We start from the raw sequence: 19,524 nt of genomic DNA on the forward strand, positions 1-19,524 counted from the left end.
TAATGTTCAAAGCGATTAAACAGCTATTTGGGTTATTATTATACCCCATTTTAATTGATTTTGAAATGTTTATATACTCAACCAATAGTTTGGGTCATGAAACTGATCTGCTATTATCATCTGGTCCAGAAGCTTAAATATTTGAGTTCCTCTGCTGTTCGGGTTGCATTTTACCAGAGCGGAGAGATGGGCAGTACTTTCCTCATCATTTAAAATAACTTTAAAATATGGTCTCATGTTAGACACCAGTGTTTTTCCAACTCATTAAATGGCTGAGCCTTGATAGCCAGTCCTGGAGGGTACAGGGGGAAAGGGAAACAAATCAAATAATAAGTGTGTCAATGCCCTCTCCATACTTTAAGCTTCTCTGTATTGTTGAAGACAGAGACCAGTTTTCTATTTGTCAAAATTGATCCATTCACTCTTAGATGGTACCTCCTAATGCAACTTATTTTCTCAGATTGAGCTGTTTAGACCACAACAAAGTCAATCTGATCTGAAGCCATATCTGTAGCTCTATGTACTGATGACTTGGAGTCAGTTGGATTCCATTAAAAGGTTTTCCACTTATCTGTTCGAAATTAAATCCCAATAGAAGAACAATGCATTTTGGTCAGATGAGACTTAACCTGAACTTCTGAACCTGAAAGACCCTTTGTGTGGAAGAAAACTGTACATTTCTCTGACCACATCTTTCTTTAGCAGGGACAGGGAAGATGCTCTGGGTTGATGGGAAGAAGAGTGGAGATAAGTACAGGATAATCCCAGAAGAAAACACTTCAGACATGATAGGTATTATTTAGTCAACTCAGAGGTAAGGAACGACACAGAGTCAGTTTTACTTGCGGCAAGAGTAGCTGTGCAACACAAACTACGAAGTATTAGTCCCCTCTCTCTTTATTTATAAATGCTTGGTCACACACAGTTCAAACATCATTCAGGGTGTGTGTGTGTGTGTGTGTGTGTGTGTGTGTGTGGGGGGGGGGGTCAGAAAGGTTAGGGTTTATCTGTCTTGATTATAAACAAACAGAGGAAGTGGGAAGTGGGGACCTGGTGAATAGCCCCCAGATGCTGCTAGTAAAATAATAAAATAATAAAATAATAAAAGCATAACTCATTCTTGTGACCATCTCCCTTCCTGTAACATGTAAGGAGGGAAAAGCACTTAGATGAGTGATAAACAATACAAAGTCATAAAAACCCTAACAAGACACCTGGGTGAAGGTTTGCTTTCCAACATAACAACGACCCTAAACATATAGCCAGAGAAACAACTAATGTTTAAGACTGGCCTAGTCCTAGAATGTTCAAATCCAATTCTCAAGGCTTGATATCCTGCATGTTTTAGATGTGTCCTTGCTTTAACACAGCCAGTTGAAATGGCTGAATTAGCTTATCAGAATGTCATCAAGTTCTGCAGAAACAAGCTAATGACCCATTCATTTGATTTAGTTGTGTTGAACAAATGAAAAATCTAAAACAGCACCCCTTCAGCACTAACTGTGGACACCACTGGCCCAGTTAAAGTCCAGGCAGGGCTGAATACAAATGCACACAACACTTTTCAGAATGTATTTGTAATGTGTTCATCAAAACCTAGTTTACCCAATCAGGAGGTCCATCTCCGCTTCACTCACTTTTAGTATTTTCTGAATTATATAAAGTTTCAATATGTTAAATATACTGCTGTCACTAAATAGGCAGTTATCAGGGTATCTGGTTTTCTCATGTTCTTTCAGTGATCTACAAAATGTTATGCGATCATCTGCTCTACTATAGTACCATAGTATGGTGAAAGAATGAGATGCCAGAGAAAGTGCCTGAGTGACCGGAGTTTTTCTCGCAATTTACAGAGTAGTATTGCACTACCATTCCCTCACATGTTGCTCTGCACTGCCAGTCAGCAGGTCCCTGTATGAAGGCACCTGTATGTTTCCCTTCCTTACAAGAAAGTTTTAAAACAACAGTTAGCAAGCTACAACAGCATGTTTGTCAAGCAGTGGAGTGCAGGGTAGCTAGCAAAGCAGATATCCTGACTGATTATCCAGATGGCATCAGTTAGATTTGTGGTATTCCAAAAAGAGCAAAGTAACAAAAGGTAAAATACTCTCCAAAATCAACACCTTCATAAGACCTGCTAATAAGTTTAGTGGATGCACTCAACTTTGCTTAAGTCGATGTATAAAATTAAAATACCAATAAAAATTGTTTAGTCAACATTATTATAGTTGTGATGATATGTTATATCACTTTTGGTTTTTTTGCCTTTTTGTTGTAGTTTGGTGTTAATACCCTAAAACTCTGGTGTTTTATACCAGGGGAATCTCATATAGTAACATACCTACTTTCAACATGTGCAGTTACATTTTATTTTTAACACTTTTTCTTCACTGTGATGCCAAATCTAATCTTCATCTTCCATATCCTCGTAACGTCAGCCGTGCTGCATATTGCTGCTCTGATGGAAAGTAAAAATACCACAGTTTCACGATATCCCAATATTAACACATAAATGTAGAACAAACGTGTATAATACTTTCTAATGAATGTTAACTGGACCAGAAAAGCCATGGAGAGCCCTACTGCTGCTGAAATGGTAGCGCACTGAGTGTTACTGTCATACTGATATCTATAGCAAATATCTATAGCAAAAACCTAGCAAAAACACAATGATACATTTGGTAGTAGTTTTCCATTTGCTATTGCACAGAATATCTCTCTTCTCTTCTTTACAAAATCATAAAAACATTGAAAACATTAGGACACCCCATTCAATTTTCAGTTCTGTGGAAAATAATGTTCCCACATCAGTGGTTAAATCAACTGAAAAATTCTCCCTGTTTCACCCATTAAACAATTTCAACCTGGAAAGACTCACATAAAGGAGAAACAACGGGAAGACAGTTAAAGAATTTATGAATGAAAGATGATTTCTTTGGCGCTCGGACCCCTGAGGGAGACGTAAACACACAGGATGAAGTAGGTTTGAATAAACATCTTAGGATTATGATTAGGTACGTCTTCCCCCCCTGGGATCCGATCCTGGTGTAGGTAGTGGAGTAGGCCTTGGTATGGAAGGAGTTGGGAGCCTGTTCAGTCTAATTCAAGCCACCCCACAGGATCTTAATGAGATCAAGATCTGTGCTTCTAAAAGCTGGGTAATCATGTTCTCTTCATGTTCACCTGGTATGATTTTACCCATTTTTAGTGGGAATAAATGTAGGAGTGCACTAATTTACTGCCCATCATTAAATGCACTTTTTACTATAGTTTACAGGAAATTAAAAAAAAGGATGTTTTTAAGTTTTTCTTGATTATTTTTGTCGCTTGAGGTTTTCAGTGTTGTTAAAGTTGATATGACCAAATATGTCAGAGAAAAACACAGCTTGTATAACAAGCTGATATTAGTCACTAGATTTGCTCAGGTCGTGAGTCTTCGTTCAGCTGCTAAACTCACAACTTTCAGACAAGTGTCACCTGAAAAAGACTGATGGGTGGCCCTCCTTTAGTTAGTGAACCAACAACCAAGGCTGTGCAGCAGCAGGTGTGGGAAAAGCAATATGGTGGCACTCTGAGCTCTCTGGAACTTTCTCTGCTATGTCATTAGGTGGCCTGAAAATGTCAGTGGTTTATAAATCATATCTTGAAAACCTCTGAATGCGATGATATTGATAACAGGCCCATGCCATGTTATGTTTTTGCAAACAGGATGAGATGAGATTTTATAAACTAATATCACTCTGTACTCTGTGATGTGGAGCTTTTTCTTTTAATCTACAGGTATTGTAACAGCTGTTCTTCAACATAAAACAGAAGAAGGTCAACCACAGCAGTAAATAACACGTCTGGGATATGATTGAGCAACAGATAATTATAGGCTTGTCAAAGACAGTAATAGTCATTAAGAGACAGCCCATGCTCCCCTTACCCTGTTTAAACTGTTGTATGGCCAGTGTGGAACAACATCAGTAGTAGCAGTTAAGTATTACTGCAGCTTTTCACAGCAGGGACACCGACTCACTCTCCAGTCATAACTACGGTTACAACTGGAGGTCAGAACAAAGAGCCTCTGCTTCATTGAGACATGACCATCAGGAGTTTCGTTCCCCCATTTTGTTCCTACCTGGCCTCTATGTGGTCAAACAGATGCTGCCAACGGTCGTTGACGTCTTTAAGCTTATCGTTGATCTCCGTCTCCTTGGTCTTGTTGCTGGCTGTGATGAGCTGCTCTCCAAGCTGCTTCAGGTGAGTCTTATTCTCACTGAACAGGTTGATTTCCTCCATGCAGTCCTTATTAGGAAACAAAAGAAAAAGAAGAAGAAAATAAATAAAATCCAAAAACAGTCAGGCATCAGGGTGTGTTCATCCATCTCTTAATGGGATGGATGAACTGGCGACCTGTCCATGGTGTACCCTGCCTCTCGCCCGTAGACTGCTGGAGATAGGCAACAGCTCCCCCGTGACCCACTATGGAATAAGCAGTATAGCAGATGAATGAATGAATGAATCTCTTAATGAAGAGACTTTGAGATACTGCTCTACATTGTGGAGAGATGTTCCCAAGGATTGTACTGAAAATGAAAAAGGTCGAACTTCTTGGAAATTATAAACCCTTAAATATAGTCTGATTTTTAGTAATGTAAAGAGCTGAGTTTAGCCTGATACACAAAAAAATAATTTAAAAATAATTAAAAAATAAAGGAAAACCTTAAAAGGTGTTTTGTAAAACCATCTTTTCTTCTCACTGCGGATGTTCTCCATATCTCTCAACAAGCTTTACTCCAGAGAGAAACCATAAACTTGGCTGGACAAAAACGGAATTAGAGCCATCCTGTTATTTTTGTCTTATTAACAATAACATTGGGTTTTATTCCTTGCCACCCTTCCAGTTACTTCCACCTGCAATATAGCAAATAAAAGGGGATCATGATTGAAACAACCAACCTTGATTGTTGCTCAAATAAAACCAGCTGATGTATCTCTTAGAGTTCATGAAGAAATTCACACATCTCTGTAAACCACTACCTCACCAGCACTGAGCAGTCTAGACTGTACAGCTCTGTCTGAGCAGAAATCCCAGATGTTACGCAGTTTCAACTCGTTCACTTCTGAACAGCATCTTTCAAGCCTTGCCACAAATTTAGATGTGGACTTTGACTAGGCCATTCTAACATACACACACACACATATCCACTCCCCCCAGAACTCAGAGACCCACCAGACCAGTCAGGACCCCAGGCAACAGCGGGCCCCAACAGGTGCACCTAGCCTCCAAATCCCGACTGGCCACCCAGGTGTAACCATAAACCCTCAACCTCTCTCCCAACCCTATTCTGCCCCACTCATGCATATACATGAAAATACTTTGATCTAACTTCTTCCATTGCATCTCTGGCTGTATATTTAGGGTGGCTATCCTGCCAGAAGGTGAACCTCCACCCAGTGTTCTGCAACCTCTAACAGGCTTTCCTCCAGGATTGTCTTGATTTAGCACCATCCATCTTCCCATCAAATCTGACAAGCTTCCTTCTCTCTGCTAACAAAAGCATTTTCCACATCATGACCATGCTTCACCGCTGAGACGGTGTTTTGTGTTTTTCAGTGTTAGCTTTCCTCCACAGGTAAGCTATACGTTCTTTTCGTCTCAGCTGAATACCTTATATGTTTCTGTGTCTCCTACATAGCTTCAGTCAATCTGTAAATGGGACTTCTTACTGCTTCTTCTTTGTGCTCCTCTACAAATGCCAAATTTATAAAGTGCTCAACAAATTATTGTCAGATAATTCTCCAACCTAAGCTATGGATATTTGCATCTTCTCCATGGACCTCTTGGCTGATTCTCAGATTAATGGTCTCCTTGCCCAGCCTGTCAGTTAAGGTGGACCTCCATGTCTTGGTAGCTCTGCAGTGGATCCATCCTCTCTCCATGTTCAGATGATGGAATGAACAGACCTCTGTCAGATTTTCAAAGCTCGGGATATTGTTTTAGAACCTAACCCTGCTTTAAACTGTAACACCCTGACCTGTCTGCTGTGTTCCTTGGTCTTCCTGATGCTGTTCTCTAATGTCCTCTAAAAATCCTCTGAGGCCTTCATAGAACAGCTGAATCCATACTGAGAATAAATCACACACAGCTGGACTTAGTTTACTGATTGGGTGGCCTCTGAAGGCAATTGGTTGCATCATATTTTATTCTGGGGTATCAGAACAAAGGGCCCTGAGTGCATGCCACACTTCATAAAAAAATTAAACCATGTATAATTTCCTTTTTACTTGACAAATATATTCAACTTCAACTGCAAAGTCAAATCAAGCGATTGTCCACTGTCTCTACATGCTCATCCAGCAGGAGTGAATGCTGCAAGTCACTGACTCCATGCAATCTGCTGGGTTTCCTTAGATAGAATAACTCTTAATCAATTTGAATAATAAACTGAATCTGACTGCACTGTTTGATAGTTAGGATTAATTAGAATGTATGTACCTGATTTGATATCTGTATGATTCATTTGAATTCACTTTGTAAAGTGCCTTGAGACGACATGTGTTGTGAATTGGTGCTATATAAATAAAACTGAATTGAACTTGTTTGTTGGTGTAATAACACAAAATGAGAAAAAGTTCACAAAGCATGAATAATTCTGAAGGTCACTTTGGCTGCTGTTAAAGTATCCATCAGTATCTCAGTGACAGTGTATAGACTGTGTTTTTGCTGCAGCCTCCCACCTTCTTTAGTTTTTCCACCATTTCTTCAATGTTGAGGTCAGAGGTGTGAGCCACCTTGTTCTCCATCTGTGTGAGCCACTCACACAGCTCTTTGTTCTTCTCATTGAAGATGATCCATGCATTGAGACGGTCAGCAATCTCCTGTTTCCGCAGAGACACCTATCACAAACAGGATTGGAGGGCAGAAAAGAAACAGGCTTTACGAGTTTATGTATTTTTGTATATGAAGGGTAAAAAAAAACCTTCAGAAACTCTCTGATTTAGATTTAAGGCATGCCACTTCTTCATTTGACCTACAATGGTCTAGTTAGAGAACTATGAACTTTTATAAAGACTTGGTACACTTCAACAAACCAAGAGCTCTTAGGATGACATGCTTTGCCATTCTGTCAAAGTGTGTCATTATTCCCATTCTTTCATACTGAACAATTGCCTATTTAACAGGTGATGCACCTTCTCCAGAATGCTCCTATTAGCATCATCAGGAAAACAATGTCAAGTTAAAAGAGCACAGCTAATGCTTTAAAGCTCCGCTTGATATTTATAAAAGAAACTTTATTATAAACTTCTTTGGGAATATTTCAATTGTTACGGACACGGAGACTGAAATGAAAAGGAAAAAAGGAGCTCAAAAAAGAGAGAGATGGTGGAAAATGGGGAGAAAAGGAGGAAAGAGTGGAGGAGAGAAAGAAGGATGAAGAGAATACAAGATTACACCCTGCTTGCTTTTTTTTTTAATTTAACAAAATATTACACGGTAATTCTAAATGTAAAATGTACTTAGTGAGAAGTGCAGCCCAATATAGAACATCTGTGTATCTGTCAACACCTGAAGCTTAACACCTGTGAGTATGAGTGTGGACGCGCTTTTGTATACAAGGTTTCTCCACAAAAATATCCAATAGCGAGTGTGAGGACCCACAGGCCTGCCCCATGGCCCCTGGACGGACACTGAGGAGATCCAAGCCACAGACATCGAAAGGCCCCCCAAAGCACAGGAATCCCAGGTGAACCACCGCCGGGACTCCTGCAAACCCCCCAGAGAAGAGCAGTGGAGAGTCCCAGGGGAGCCACCCAGCAGCGACAGTGCAGAAGCCCGAGGGAGCCGCAACGACGAGCCCACAGGCCTCGCCGGCAGCTGTCCACGCCCGAGCAGATCCCCAGAATCAGAAAAGCTTTATTGCCAAGTACGTTTTTGGACATACAAGGAATTTGTTTTGGCGTAGTCGGTGCAATACAATACAAATTAAACAGTATAAACATATCTACAATATAATATAAATATATGTGCACAGTTTTAAGTGAGTGAGAGTAAATATAGAGCAGTATAAGATGCAAGAGCAATACAACAGTGCAGATGATCATTGTGCGAGTATGGCAGTGCAAGTAAAGCAGGAGTCCATGCTGAGCGTTAATGTAACGCATAGAGTTACAGATTACAGGTGTCCTGTCAGCAAAAAAGGGGGGGTGTGGGGGAAAGGGAGAGTGTCAGGGTGGTTTCCGGGCTTTGTTAACCAGGCTGGTGGCAGATGGGAAAAAACTGTTCTTGTGACGTGAGGTTTTGGTCCGGATGGACTGCAGCCTCCTGCCAGAGGGGAGAGTTTCAAAGAGTCTGTGACCAGGGTGGGAGGGATCAGCCAGAATCTTCCCTGCCCGCTTCAGGGTCCTGGAAGTGTACAGTTCCTGGAGCGATTGGCTACAGTAGACTGTAGCCAATCACCTTCTCAGCAGACCGAATGACACGCTGCAGCCTGCCCTTATCCTTGGCTGTAGCAGCGGCGTACCAGATGGTGATGGAGGAGGTGAGGATGGACTCAATGATGGCTGTGTAGAAGTGCACCATCATAGTCTTTGGCAGGTTGAATTTCTTCAGCTGCCGCAGGAAGAACATCCTCTGCTGGGCTTTCTTGATGAGGGAGCTGATGTTTGGCTCCCACTTGAGATCCTGGGAGATGATGGTTCCCAGGAAGCGGAAAGATTCCACAGTGTCAATTGTGGAGTCACAGAGGGTGATGGGGGCAGGTGGGGCTGGGTTCTGCCTGAAGTCCACAACCATCTCTACTGTCTTTAGAGCGTTGAGCTCAAGGTTGTTCTGGCTGCACCAGTCCAACAGATGGTCCACCTCCCATCTGTACGCAGACTCGTCACCATCAGAGATGAGTCCGATCAGGGTGGTGTCGTCCGCAAACTTCAGAAGCTTGACAGACTGGTGACTGGAGGTGCAGCTGTTGGTGTACAGGGAGAAGAGCAGAGGAGAGAGAACACAGCCTTGGGGGGAACCGGTGCTGATGGTCAGGGAGTCAGAGACGTGCTTCCCCAGCCTCACGCGCTGCTTCCTGTCAGACAGGAAGTCAGTGATCCACCTGCAGGTGGAGTCGGGCACACTCAGCTGGGAGAGCTTCTCCTGTAGCAGAACTGGGATGATGGTGTTGAAGGCAGAGCTGAAATCCACAAACAGGATCCTGGCATAGGTTCCTGTGGAGTCCAGGTGCCGGAGGATGAAGTGAAGAGCTAGGTTGACTGCATCATCTACAGACCTGTTGGCTCTGTAGGCAAACTGCAGGGGGTCCAGGAGGGGGTCGGTGATGTCTTTTAGGTGTGAGAGCACAAGACACTCAAAGGACTTCATCACCACAGAGGTCAGGGCGACGGGTCTGAAGTCATTAAGCCCTGTGGTCCTTGGCTTCTTGGGAACAGGGACGATGGTGGAGGACTTGAAGCAGGCTGGCACATGACATGTCTCCAGTGAGGTGTTAAAAATGTCTGTGAAGACTGGAGACAGCTGATCAGCGCAGTGCTTCAGGCTGGCTGGTGAGACAGAATCCGGACCAGCAGCTTTCCGGGGGTTCTGTCTCCTGAAGAGTTTGTTGACGTCCCTCTCCTGGATGGAAAGAGCCGTCCTCGGCGTGGGTAGGGGGCTGGTGGGGGGAAACTTCAGGGTGGGGGTTGGAGGTGCCAAGGCCCCTCTTGAGGTTGGGGAGGTGGGGGTGGTGGATTGTGGCTGCAGCTATTGGGGGGCGTCGTGGGGGATGGTTGCAGGACTGTCCCTTTGTCTTTCAAAGCGGCAGTTGAACTCGTTCAGGTCGTTGGCGAGGCGTCGGTTGTTGATGGAGTGGGGGGCTTTCGGCTTGTAGTTGGTGATTAGCTTGAGCCCTTTCCAGACAGACGCAGAGTCGTTGGCTGAGAACTGGTTTTGGAGCTTCTCAGAGTACAGTCGTTAGGCCTCTTTCACTGCCTTGCCAAACTTGTACTTAGCCTCTCTGTATATGTCTTTGTCCCCACTCCTGAAGGCCTCTTCCTTATCCAGTCTTAACCTTCTGAGTTTAGCTGTGAACCAGGGTTTGTCGTTGTTGTAACTCACCCTGGTGCATGATGGTACACAGCTGTCCTCACAGAAGCTGATGTAGGAAGTCAAAGCCTCTGTGTACTCGTCCAGACTGTTGGTAGTAGTCCTGAACACATCCCAGTCTGTACAGCCTTAACACGCCTGGAGATTCTCCACAGCCTCACTGCTCCACTTCCTTGTCGTCCTCCCAACAGGTTTGCAGAGCTTTAGTTTCTGCCTGTATGCAGGAATCAGGTGGACCATGATGTGGTCGGATTGGCCCAGTGATGGTGGTGTAACAGTGATCCAGAATGTTGTCCTCTCTGGTCGGACATTTTATAAACTGTCTATATTTGGGGAGTTCGTGGGTGAGATTACTTTTGTTAAAGTCGCCAACGACGATTACTAAGGAGTCCGGGTTGGTCCGCTCCACACTCAGTATCTGGTCGGCAAGCATGCGCTGTGCGACGTTAGCTTGCGGCGGGATGTAAACACCGACCAGGATGAACGAAGCGAACTCACGGGGGGAATAGAAAGGCTTACAGTTTATGATGAAGGATTCCAGGTCTGGAGAACAGTGCTGCTGAATCACTGTCATGTCGTTGCACCAACCACTGTTGAGGTAAAAACAGATTCCTCCACCTTTCGCTTTGCCGGAGAGTTCCGTGTCTCTGTCCGCTCTGTAGAGCTGGAATCATGCCAGCTGCAGCGCAGAGTCCGGTATTAATCCACACAGCCACGTCTCCGTGAAGCACAAAACTGCCGATGAATAAAAGTCCCTGTTTTTCCCCAACAGCAGTTGTAGTTCCTCAATTTTGTTGGGAAGTGAGCGCACGTTAGAGAGAAATATTCCAGGTAACAGTGTTCGTTGTCCACGCTGGCGAAGACGCACCAGCATCCCAGCCCGTTTCCCTCTCTTCCGGTGTTTCACCGCGTGAAAAATTCCAGAGCAGTAGGCAGAAAAGTGGGAAATAACTCCTCTGGTGTAGTAGCCCTGATGTTCATGAGTTCTTCTCTGGTGAGAGAGCTCCGGGTACCATCACAGAAGACCGTTTTAAAGCAAAAAACAAAACAAAACAATGCACACCAACACGCCGAGGCGACCATCTGCGGCGCCATCTTGGATATCCATGGACCCAGAGTCCCAAGACCCCGGGACACACCACCCCCCAAGCAGAGGCCCGACAGAGCCCAGGGGGCCAGGCCCCAGCAAGCAGCCACCGGGAGTGAGCCAGCACACACCAAAGCACCCGGCCCCGGACACTGAGAACCACAAGTACACCAGCGGGCAGAGACTCCAACCACCGGCAGGCGGTGTGGCGGGGAGGAAGCTGATCCAGGAGAGGGAGCAGTCCAAGACCCAACCTGTCGCAAAAAAATAAACAAAAACAAAAAAAGGGGAACCCAAGCGATCCCGAGAGAGCTGAAACACCAGCCCAGCACCAGACAATCCCCAAGACCTGACCCCCAGCCCAGACCCAACTAGAGGGCCCACTCCCTCTCCCGGCCTCCGACCACAGATGGGAAATAGCAAATGGGGGTGTGAAAAGACCCAAAGCCTGCCTCTGCCAGCTCAAATGGGGTGTTGATGCGTGTTGTTGTAGTGTGCATTTAAAAAGAAAAAAAATGGTGGGGAAGAGGGTCTGTCCCCCCACTCTGAACCCTCAATGTCTTAATGCAATTATACCCTTAGAGGTGAGCGCAGGCACCAGAGGTTAGGCTACTAGGATATCCTCCCTCCTGATGCCATTGAGTGCGCCCACCCCCTAGACCCTACATGTGAATGTCATGAAAATATTATAAGTGAGAGTGTCTAAGTTGTACAATAAAATTGCGGCACAGGCTGCCATGGGACCGCAGAGATGGAAAACCCTTGCGGCACTCCGATGGCGCACCCGCACCCCAAGGCCCTCCATGAGTGGTATTGTGATGGAGCTGGCAGAGGGAGGTGTCCGGGGATGGGGAGGGAAGGACTGGGGGGCACACCGCTCTCCCAGGGAGCCAGCTCCCCGGCTGACCCCAATAGGCACCCCCATTTGGCGAGTCCCAACAAAGGAGGGAGGCATAGGCACATCTGCTGGGCAAAAAAACTAGGGACAGGTAACAGGCACTGAGAACCAACTGAAAACCGGGACCAACGTCCCCAGCCCCCCCCCCAGCCAGAAGCGGCCAAGAATGCGGCCCCACTCCAAACAAAGGAGGAGACCAGCCAGCCCAGCACAACCAAAGTACGCCAAACAAAGGAAGGCACATGACCAGCACGCCCAGCCACCCACGAACACGAGGGGCAGAGCCAACAGAGCGCCCAGCCCCTGAAGCCCGGCACCAGACGGCAGCCACAACCAGGCAAGCAGGGCAACAAAACACATCCCACTCCAACACCAAGGCAGCCACCAAACCGCACCCGACCCAAAACGGCAGGCCCACCCAAATGCAAGCTCCAGGCCATGATAGGTACATGCACACCCCCCTCATAGACAGGCGAACCGAGACCACCGGACCAGTCAAGCAGACCCCACGATGCACCACCCCGCCCACTACCATGCCCAAAGGAAAGATGCCGGCCCAGCAAGCCGAAGGGTGCCACAGAAAGGCCCCAGCACACGGAGCAAAGAGGTCACACCCCATCCAGAGACGCAGACCCACCTACATCCAGATCAGCCAAGCAAAAACGATACAGCCGAGCCAGACTGCAGATCCCCCTGAGCCAGCACCACAGCAACACCACCCATCCTTCTGTGCATTTGTAGGGGCACGGCGAGGACCACTAATCCCACTGAACCCACCAGGAACCATCCAGCAAACGAGCAAACCCCACCCCAGTACGAGGCCAAGAAGCCCGACGCAAGCGCAGAGCCCAGCGAAGCCCACCCTGCCGCACCCACGCCCAGAGGTCAGAGCCGCCGCGCACAGGACCACTGCCCCAACATCACAGCATGCCATACAGTGGAGGACGGAATGCAGCAAAGAGCACCCAAAGCAAAAGCTGCACAAAAAGCTCACACTGTGCAAATGTGCCCCCACCAGCCCCCCAAAAACAAAGCCCCCCATGAAAGTGCACCCCCACGAAAAGAAGACCTGCACCATCCAGGTCCTAGAACATGCCCGACACCCATACCCCTGCCAGAAGCAGCCCCGCAAGAAGACCCACCCCATGGCCCACAAAAGGCAAGAGAGCCCACAGAGCCAAAACCAAAACCCATCCGGAAGCCGAGACCAATCCAGCCATGCAGAACCCTCCGAACCCCCTCCCCCAGACAGAAAAGGGGCCGGCGTCACTAACCGGAACCAAGACAAGGAACCGGCACCGAGCCGGAACCACCCAAGACCAAACAACACCCCCAACCATCCAAGGCCAACCACCCATCCCCACCCCAGAAGGAAACCTACACCCACCCCAACATTTGAACAACTCCCACAGCACATTAGACATAGGACACCCAGGTTGACCCCGCCCACCCCCTCCCGCAGACCCTACTCCCCGCCAGCAGAATGTGCTCCTTGAAGGAAGGAGCACCTACAATGAGATGGGACCTACCCGCCAGTTGCGGAGGCCCTTATGCCCACCGATACACCAAAGGTCCCCGAGCCAGGGCCGGGCGCACGGGCATGCACCAGCCCAAAACACCGGCGACATACCCGCTAGGACCCAAGACCCCCAAGGCCCAGCCAGGACCCCAGCCCGGGGGGCGATACGCCCCAGGGACCCCGAGCCCCCAAGCCCACCCCAGACCCACCCAGGAGCAGCATGGGCACCAGGCCAGTGACCTATGTCCGTCGGTGCAGGCCCCCCAAAAGCATCGCATGCAGCTACCAGATGTCCCCCCCAAGAGCCACCAAAGCCCCACCCCGGCCGGGACCACAGCCCCCAGCGCCAGACCCCCAGCGATCCCAGCCCAGGGACACCCCAAATGCCCCAACCCAGAGACCCCCCCAAATCCGCCAAAACGCCCCACAGGATGAAGCCAAGGGCGCCCCACCCCCACTAGGTGATGTAGCCGATTAAAGGAGCCCAGAGAGATTGATCTGACGTGGAGGCAGAGGCTGACTCAAGGCTTATATAATCCAAAAGAAAATTTCTATACTGATTAATATTAAGAAGGTTTTTATTTTTTGAGTTCATGAGGATAGTTTTCTTAGCAACGCATAAGGCAGTGAAAACCATGTGAACTGAATTTGTCTCTATGATAACATCATCTAAGTTGCCCAACAAGCAAACTGAAGGGGAAGGTGAAATATTACATCCCAGACACTTTGATAAGTCTTCACATATCAGGAACCAAAACCTCTGAACGGGTGTACATAACCATAGTGCATGAATATAATTATCTGGTATATTGCTTGTGCCGTGTAAGCAAATATTGGAAGGTGCCAAGCCCATCCTGAACATCCATTGACCTGTATAGTATACTCTATGAAGGATTTTATATTGTATTAATTGCAAACTGGGGTTACTTGTCAGTTTAAAAGTTCTGGAACATATCTGAGACCAGAATGTTTGGTCAAAGTTAACTGATAAGTCCACCTCCCATTTCGTAATAGGAAGGGAAATTGATTCATCTATATTAGACAGTGTCCTGTATATTTTAGACATTAATTTGGGGGGGTTGAGTTTTAGGAACTCTAGTTCACTTGATGGCATTTGTAACCCAACATTATTAAGTGTAAATTTATTTTTTATTATAGATGTAATTTGTTGATATTCTAAAAATGTATTCCTGTCCATCCTGTATTGTATAATTAATCTGTTAAATGGGATGAACTGAATTCCTTCAAAATATATGTTCCAGGTATTCAATTTCTTTACTCCTCCAATATGGAAAATGTATCATATTATTTTTTTGTAGGATGTCGGGGTTGTTCCAGATGGGTGTACGTCTGCATGGGATTAGTGAAGACCCTGTCATTTTTAGATATTCCCACCATGCTGTCAGAGAGGTGTTGACTTTGAGGCTTTTGAAGCATACATGCCATTTTATATTTGAGCTAATAAATGGTAGATCGGAAATCTTTATATTATTGCATAATGTCTGTTCTACGTGTAGCCAGGGTTCATCTAGAGGACTGTGTTTAAACCATTTTGAGATGTAATGTAGCCTTTTAGCTAAGAAGTAAAGATGAAAGTTAAGCAGATCTAGTCCTCCTTTATCTTTGGTCTTTTGTAGTGTTTTTAGGCTAATACGTGGGGGCTTATCTTTCCAGAGAAATTTAGTGATGGAGGAGTCCAGATATCTAAACCAGTCAGATGACGGTTTATTCGGAATCATTGAGAATAAGTAATTGATTTTTGGCAAGACCATCATTTTTATTGAAGCAACCCTGCCCATGAGTGATATGGGTAGAGATTTCCATCTAGCGAGATCATCTTCCACTTTTTTTTAAGAGCGGGATGTGGTTTAGTTTTGTTAAATCTGCCAATCTAGTTGACACATTAATGCCCAAATATGTAATATTCCCTGATTGTAGTTGTACATTAGGAAAATTGTTGAACGAACAATTAATTGGAAGAACTGTTGATTTTAACCAATTTATGGAATAGTCTGAAATTCTTGAGAAAGAAGTTATCAATCCAATCATCTGAGCGACAGAGGTTTGCGAATGCTGGAGAAAGAGTAATACATCATCGGCATAAAGACATATTTTATGTTCAATATTCCTGCATTTTATGCCTTTAATATCTTTAGTTTGTCTGATTGCTGCTGCAAGTGGTTCAATAAAAATAGCAAATAATGAGGGCAAAAGTGGGCATCCCTGCCTGGTGCCCCTCTGAAGACAGAAGCGGGAAGATGTTTGGTTATTTGTCCTGATACGTGCCGCTGGGGAACTGTATAATATTTTTATCCAGTTTATGAAAGAGCTTCCAAAACCAAATTTAGTCAAGGTTGCAAACAACAATTTCCAGTTAACTCTATCAAATGCTTTTTCTGCATCTAGAGATAATATATTGGTCTCAATATTTTTACTGTAGGAATAATCTATTAAATTAAGTAATCTGCATGAATTAGAGGATGAATGCCTACCTTTAATAAAACCAGTTTGGTCAGAATGTATTATGAGAGGAGTAACCTTTTCTAGTCTTTTTGCAAGGGCTTTACAGATTATTTTGAGATCGAAGTTAATAAGGGATATGGGTTGGTAGCTGGTAGGGAGTACTGGGTATTTTCCTGGTTTTAACAAGAGAGTGATGTTGGCAGAATTTATATTTGGCGGAAGTCTGACATTTATTTCGGTTTCCTGCACCATTCTTTGGAATATTGGGGCCAAAATATTGTAGAATTCTTTGTAAAACTCTGTTGGGAATCCATCTGGGCCTGAAGCCTTTTTATTGGGCATGCTTTTTAGAGCTTCTTGGATTTCGGCTGAAGTCAGTGGTACATCCAGGGCCATCGCTTGATTACCTGATAGTTTATGAATTGTTACTTTATCCAGAAATTGATCAATGTCATTATCTGACGGGTCTATCTGTGGTGAGTATAAAGCTTGGTAGAAATCTCTGAAAGTGCTGTTTATTCTTTCAGGATCATAAACTGTATTCCCTGTCAAATTTTTTACAGAAAATATCGTTGTTCTTTCTTTCTTTATTTTTAGTTGGTTAGCTAAAACGTTACTTGATTTATTGCCATGTTCAAAGTTTTGTATACGAAGTCTTTGTACAAAGAATTGGGTTTTTTTTGTCGATGATTTAATTTAATTCTAGTTTGGCTTTACGTAGTTTGACCAACTTTTCCTTTGACTAATCTTGTCTAATCTTCAGCACAGAGGTCCATATCTGCCTCTATTACTTCCAGTGAGGGATTCTGATAACCAGATCCAATCCATGTCAGTGTTGTACATAGTATTCTAACAGCTACCTTGTTTCCATCCAGTACTGGCTGCTCTGATTTGTTTGATGGCACTTTGGTAAAAGCCACCTGCAGCTGGTTATGATGCCTGGATAAACTTCTGACTTCTGCAGTTATAGTCTTACATGTAGCATCAGCAATGGATGCAACTCTTGTGACAATATGGCTTCATTCAGAAGTGTTGTGGCTGGTTTTAGGCACGCATCCCATTAGTGATGACAGGTCTTCCAGAGGTCAACAACCCATAAAAGACTGAACATTTTGGTGTAGGAGAACTCAAAGATCTTCTGGAGACAGTGGGTGTTTTGGGGATTGGCAGAAACTTAATCCTGCACAGTGACTGACAGCTCTTTGTACAGGAGATAAAGAACAATGCTAAGCATCACTTATGTGGGTAATCTTTATGTCTTCATATTATGTCAGCTGTCAGACGTTCTGCCTGAGATCCATCCACGATATTACAACATCTGAGGCCTTGGAAAGGAAATCTAAAGAAATAAGCATCAGCAATCTATTGGGACTCAGGGTCTACCCACCCCTTCCCACTGAGATCAATAAACACTACACCCCCACACATGGTGACTGATAGATTACTGTTTCATGCAAACATTTTAAAGTGACAGTCAGTAAACCACCAGCCCCCTCCCCCAAATTCATTTTGAAAGGAAAGCATTTTCTTCTAAAGCCCTTCAGCTCATTACAACACCATCTGTTCCCACACAGCCACCCCCTGCCCCCCAACCCAACCCAACCCAACCCAACCCCACCCAACCAACTCACACTATCCCCCACCCAGCCCTGTTGGCCACTTTGAAGATTCATGAAGTTTTACCATTGAAACCCATTGGGGGCTGAGACACCTGAAACACCCTAAGAGACTATGAGATCTGCAGCCAGACTCCAGATACAGTAGTGATGCATCAACTACAACATGCTGCAACCCTGAAAGCACAGAACCCTTCTTAGAACTATCAGAAATCAGATACGCTGTGCAGTTTGAACATTTGACCTGCTGTCTTTTCTATATAAAGTCCTGTTCCTGTCAGAATGTGATTAGGAGGCCATAAGTCCTGAAACAAAACTTACTTTCACATATTACTTAGAGCAGCCCAAATCCAAACCCTCTGCTGCTACAGGTTTTGTCCACTTCTGATCTATCTCTTGGACACTAATGATTTAATGATCTAATGCTTTAAGAAATGCTTGTAGTGAGTTTAATGCATTTGATTAAGCATTTGATTAAGCAGTCTTAGCATTGGTGGTTAGTAAACTTTTATTCTGCTGGAAGACTTGGCAGAGCTACATATTTTCAAAGCACCACACTCGGGTTATATTTTGACTTTAATTCTCTGACTCCTGACCCATCCACTCTCTTTAGGCAGGAAGGAGTTTCCAAGCAAACTAACCTTGAAGCAGAGTTCCTCCCACTGGCAGTGCAGGTGCTCCACCTGCTCCTGCAGCAGCAGGACATCATCAGCAATGATGTACTGGGACAGATCTGTCTTCATGTTGCTCAGCTTCGTCAGGCTCTCAGCCCAGTCCTCCAGGGAGTCCTCGTTCTCCTGCATACCATAACACACAGAACACCACACCAAAGTGTCAAGGACCCTCCACTGCAGCTCTGTATCTCTCTCATACACACACCCAGCCACTGTCCCTCTGCTCAGCCCTTTTCTCTTTCTCCCTCTCTCCTGTCTCTCTTTTCTCTTCCACTCGCCCCATGAGGGGATTAAGAGTCACAGGCTGCAGGACGAGCTGGGGGAGGAGGAATTTCGAAGGGGAGGGGATGGTTGGAGGATAAATGCTCTGATGGGTCAGAGTTGATGAGCTGTACGTGCTTCAGACTTGGCTTTGCCAAAGAGGGACACAAATGGACTCAGGTTTCCAAGTACGACTTCGACCAATCTGTTTTTTTTTTTGAGCTAGTGGTATTTAAAAAACTGTAAACATAGTTTATAATAAAGTGATACAGCGAAGTCAAAAATCTATGGTTGATGGTTTTGTTTAGACAGTACATTTCTTCTTCTTTTAGCTGCTACCTTTAAGAGGCACCACATAGGATCATCTGGCTCCATCTCATCCTAATTATCCTCCTTTGTCACACCAACACTTCTAATCCTGACCATTTAGGACGTTCCTAAAGAAAATCTGTACATCTATGCCACCCAGTTCAACCTTCTGTGTTTTTGTCAGCCCCATCAGACTTTACAGCAGGTTTCACTGTAATCCTGTAAGCCTTCCCTTTCTCCCTTACAGTTATCCTTCTGGTACAGATCCTCGTGACACTCGTCTCTATTTGCTCTACGCTTTAGTATCTTCACTCTTTACAGCCTCACTGTATGTCTCTCACTGACACAGCTAAATTCTCCATAGCATTTATCAAAGGTCATCATGAAAAGCTTATTAACCTGAAATTTACCAAAAATAAATAAAAAAAAAGATTTGGCTTTATCCACCTGGGGTTTCATTCAGTCAATGAATGCCTGATGTCTATCCAAGTCACATCCAGTGAAAACTGAGCTTGAATTTTAATTTTAATGTGAAACCTCTCCATATTCTCCTCTAGTCCAAATACCTCAAAATGTTTCTTGATCAAAGATATTTGAATTTTTAAATATTAAAAACCTTTTC

The 19,524-nt window shown here is 44.9% G+C and overlaps 1 protein-coding gene across 1 annotated transcript in view; it reads right to left on the bottom strand.

The window, feature by feature from the left end:
• The window catches only part of LOC124884997 (nesprin-2-like), a 101,957-nt gene that overhangs the window by 57,082 nt on the left and 25,351 nt on the right, over positions 1 to 19,524 (bottom strand). The window contains exons 9-11 of the mRNA XM_047393122.1: positions 18,300 to 18,455; positions 6,727 to 6,885; positions 4,124 to 4,290 (exon numbers count right to left, since the gene is read on the bottom strand). Coding sequence (XP_047249078.1) covers positions 4,124 to 4,290; positions 6,727 to 6,885; positions 18,300 to 18,455 — 482 coding nt within the window. The remainder of the gene's footprint in view (positions 1 to 4,123; positions 4,291 to 6,726; positions 6,886 to 18,299; positions 18,456 to 19,524) is intronic.

Source organism: Girardinichthys multiradiatus, chromosome 19 (assembly GCF_021462225.1).
Source record: "Girardinichthys multiradiatus isolate DD_20200921_A chromosome 19, DD_fGirMul_XY1, whole genome shotgun sequence".
Lineage (NCBI taxonomy): Eukaryota > Metazoa > Chordata > Actinopteri > Cyprinodontiformes > Goodeidae > Girardinichthys > Girardinichthys multiradiatus.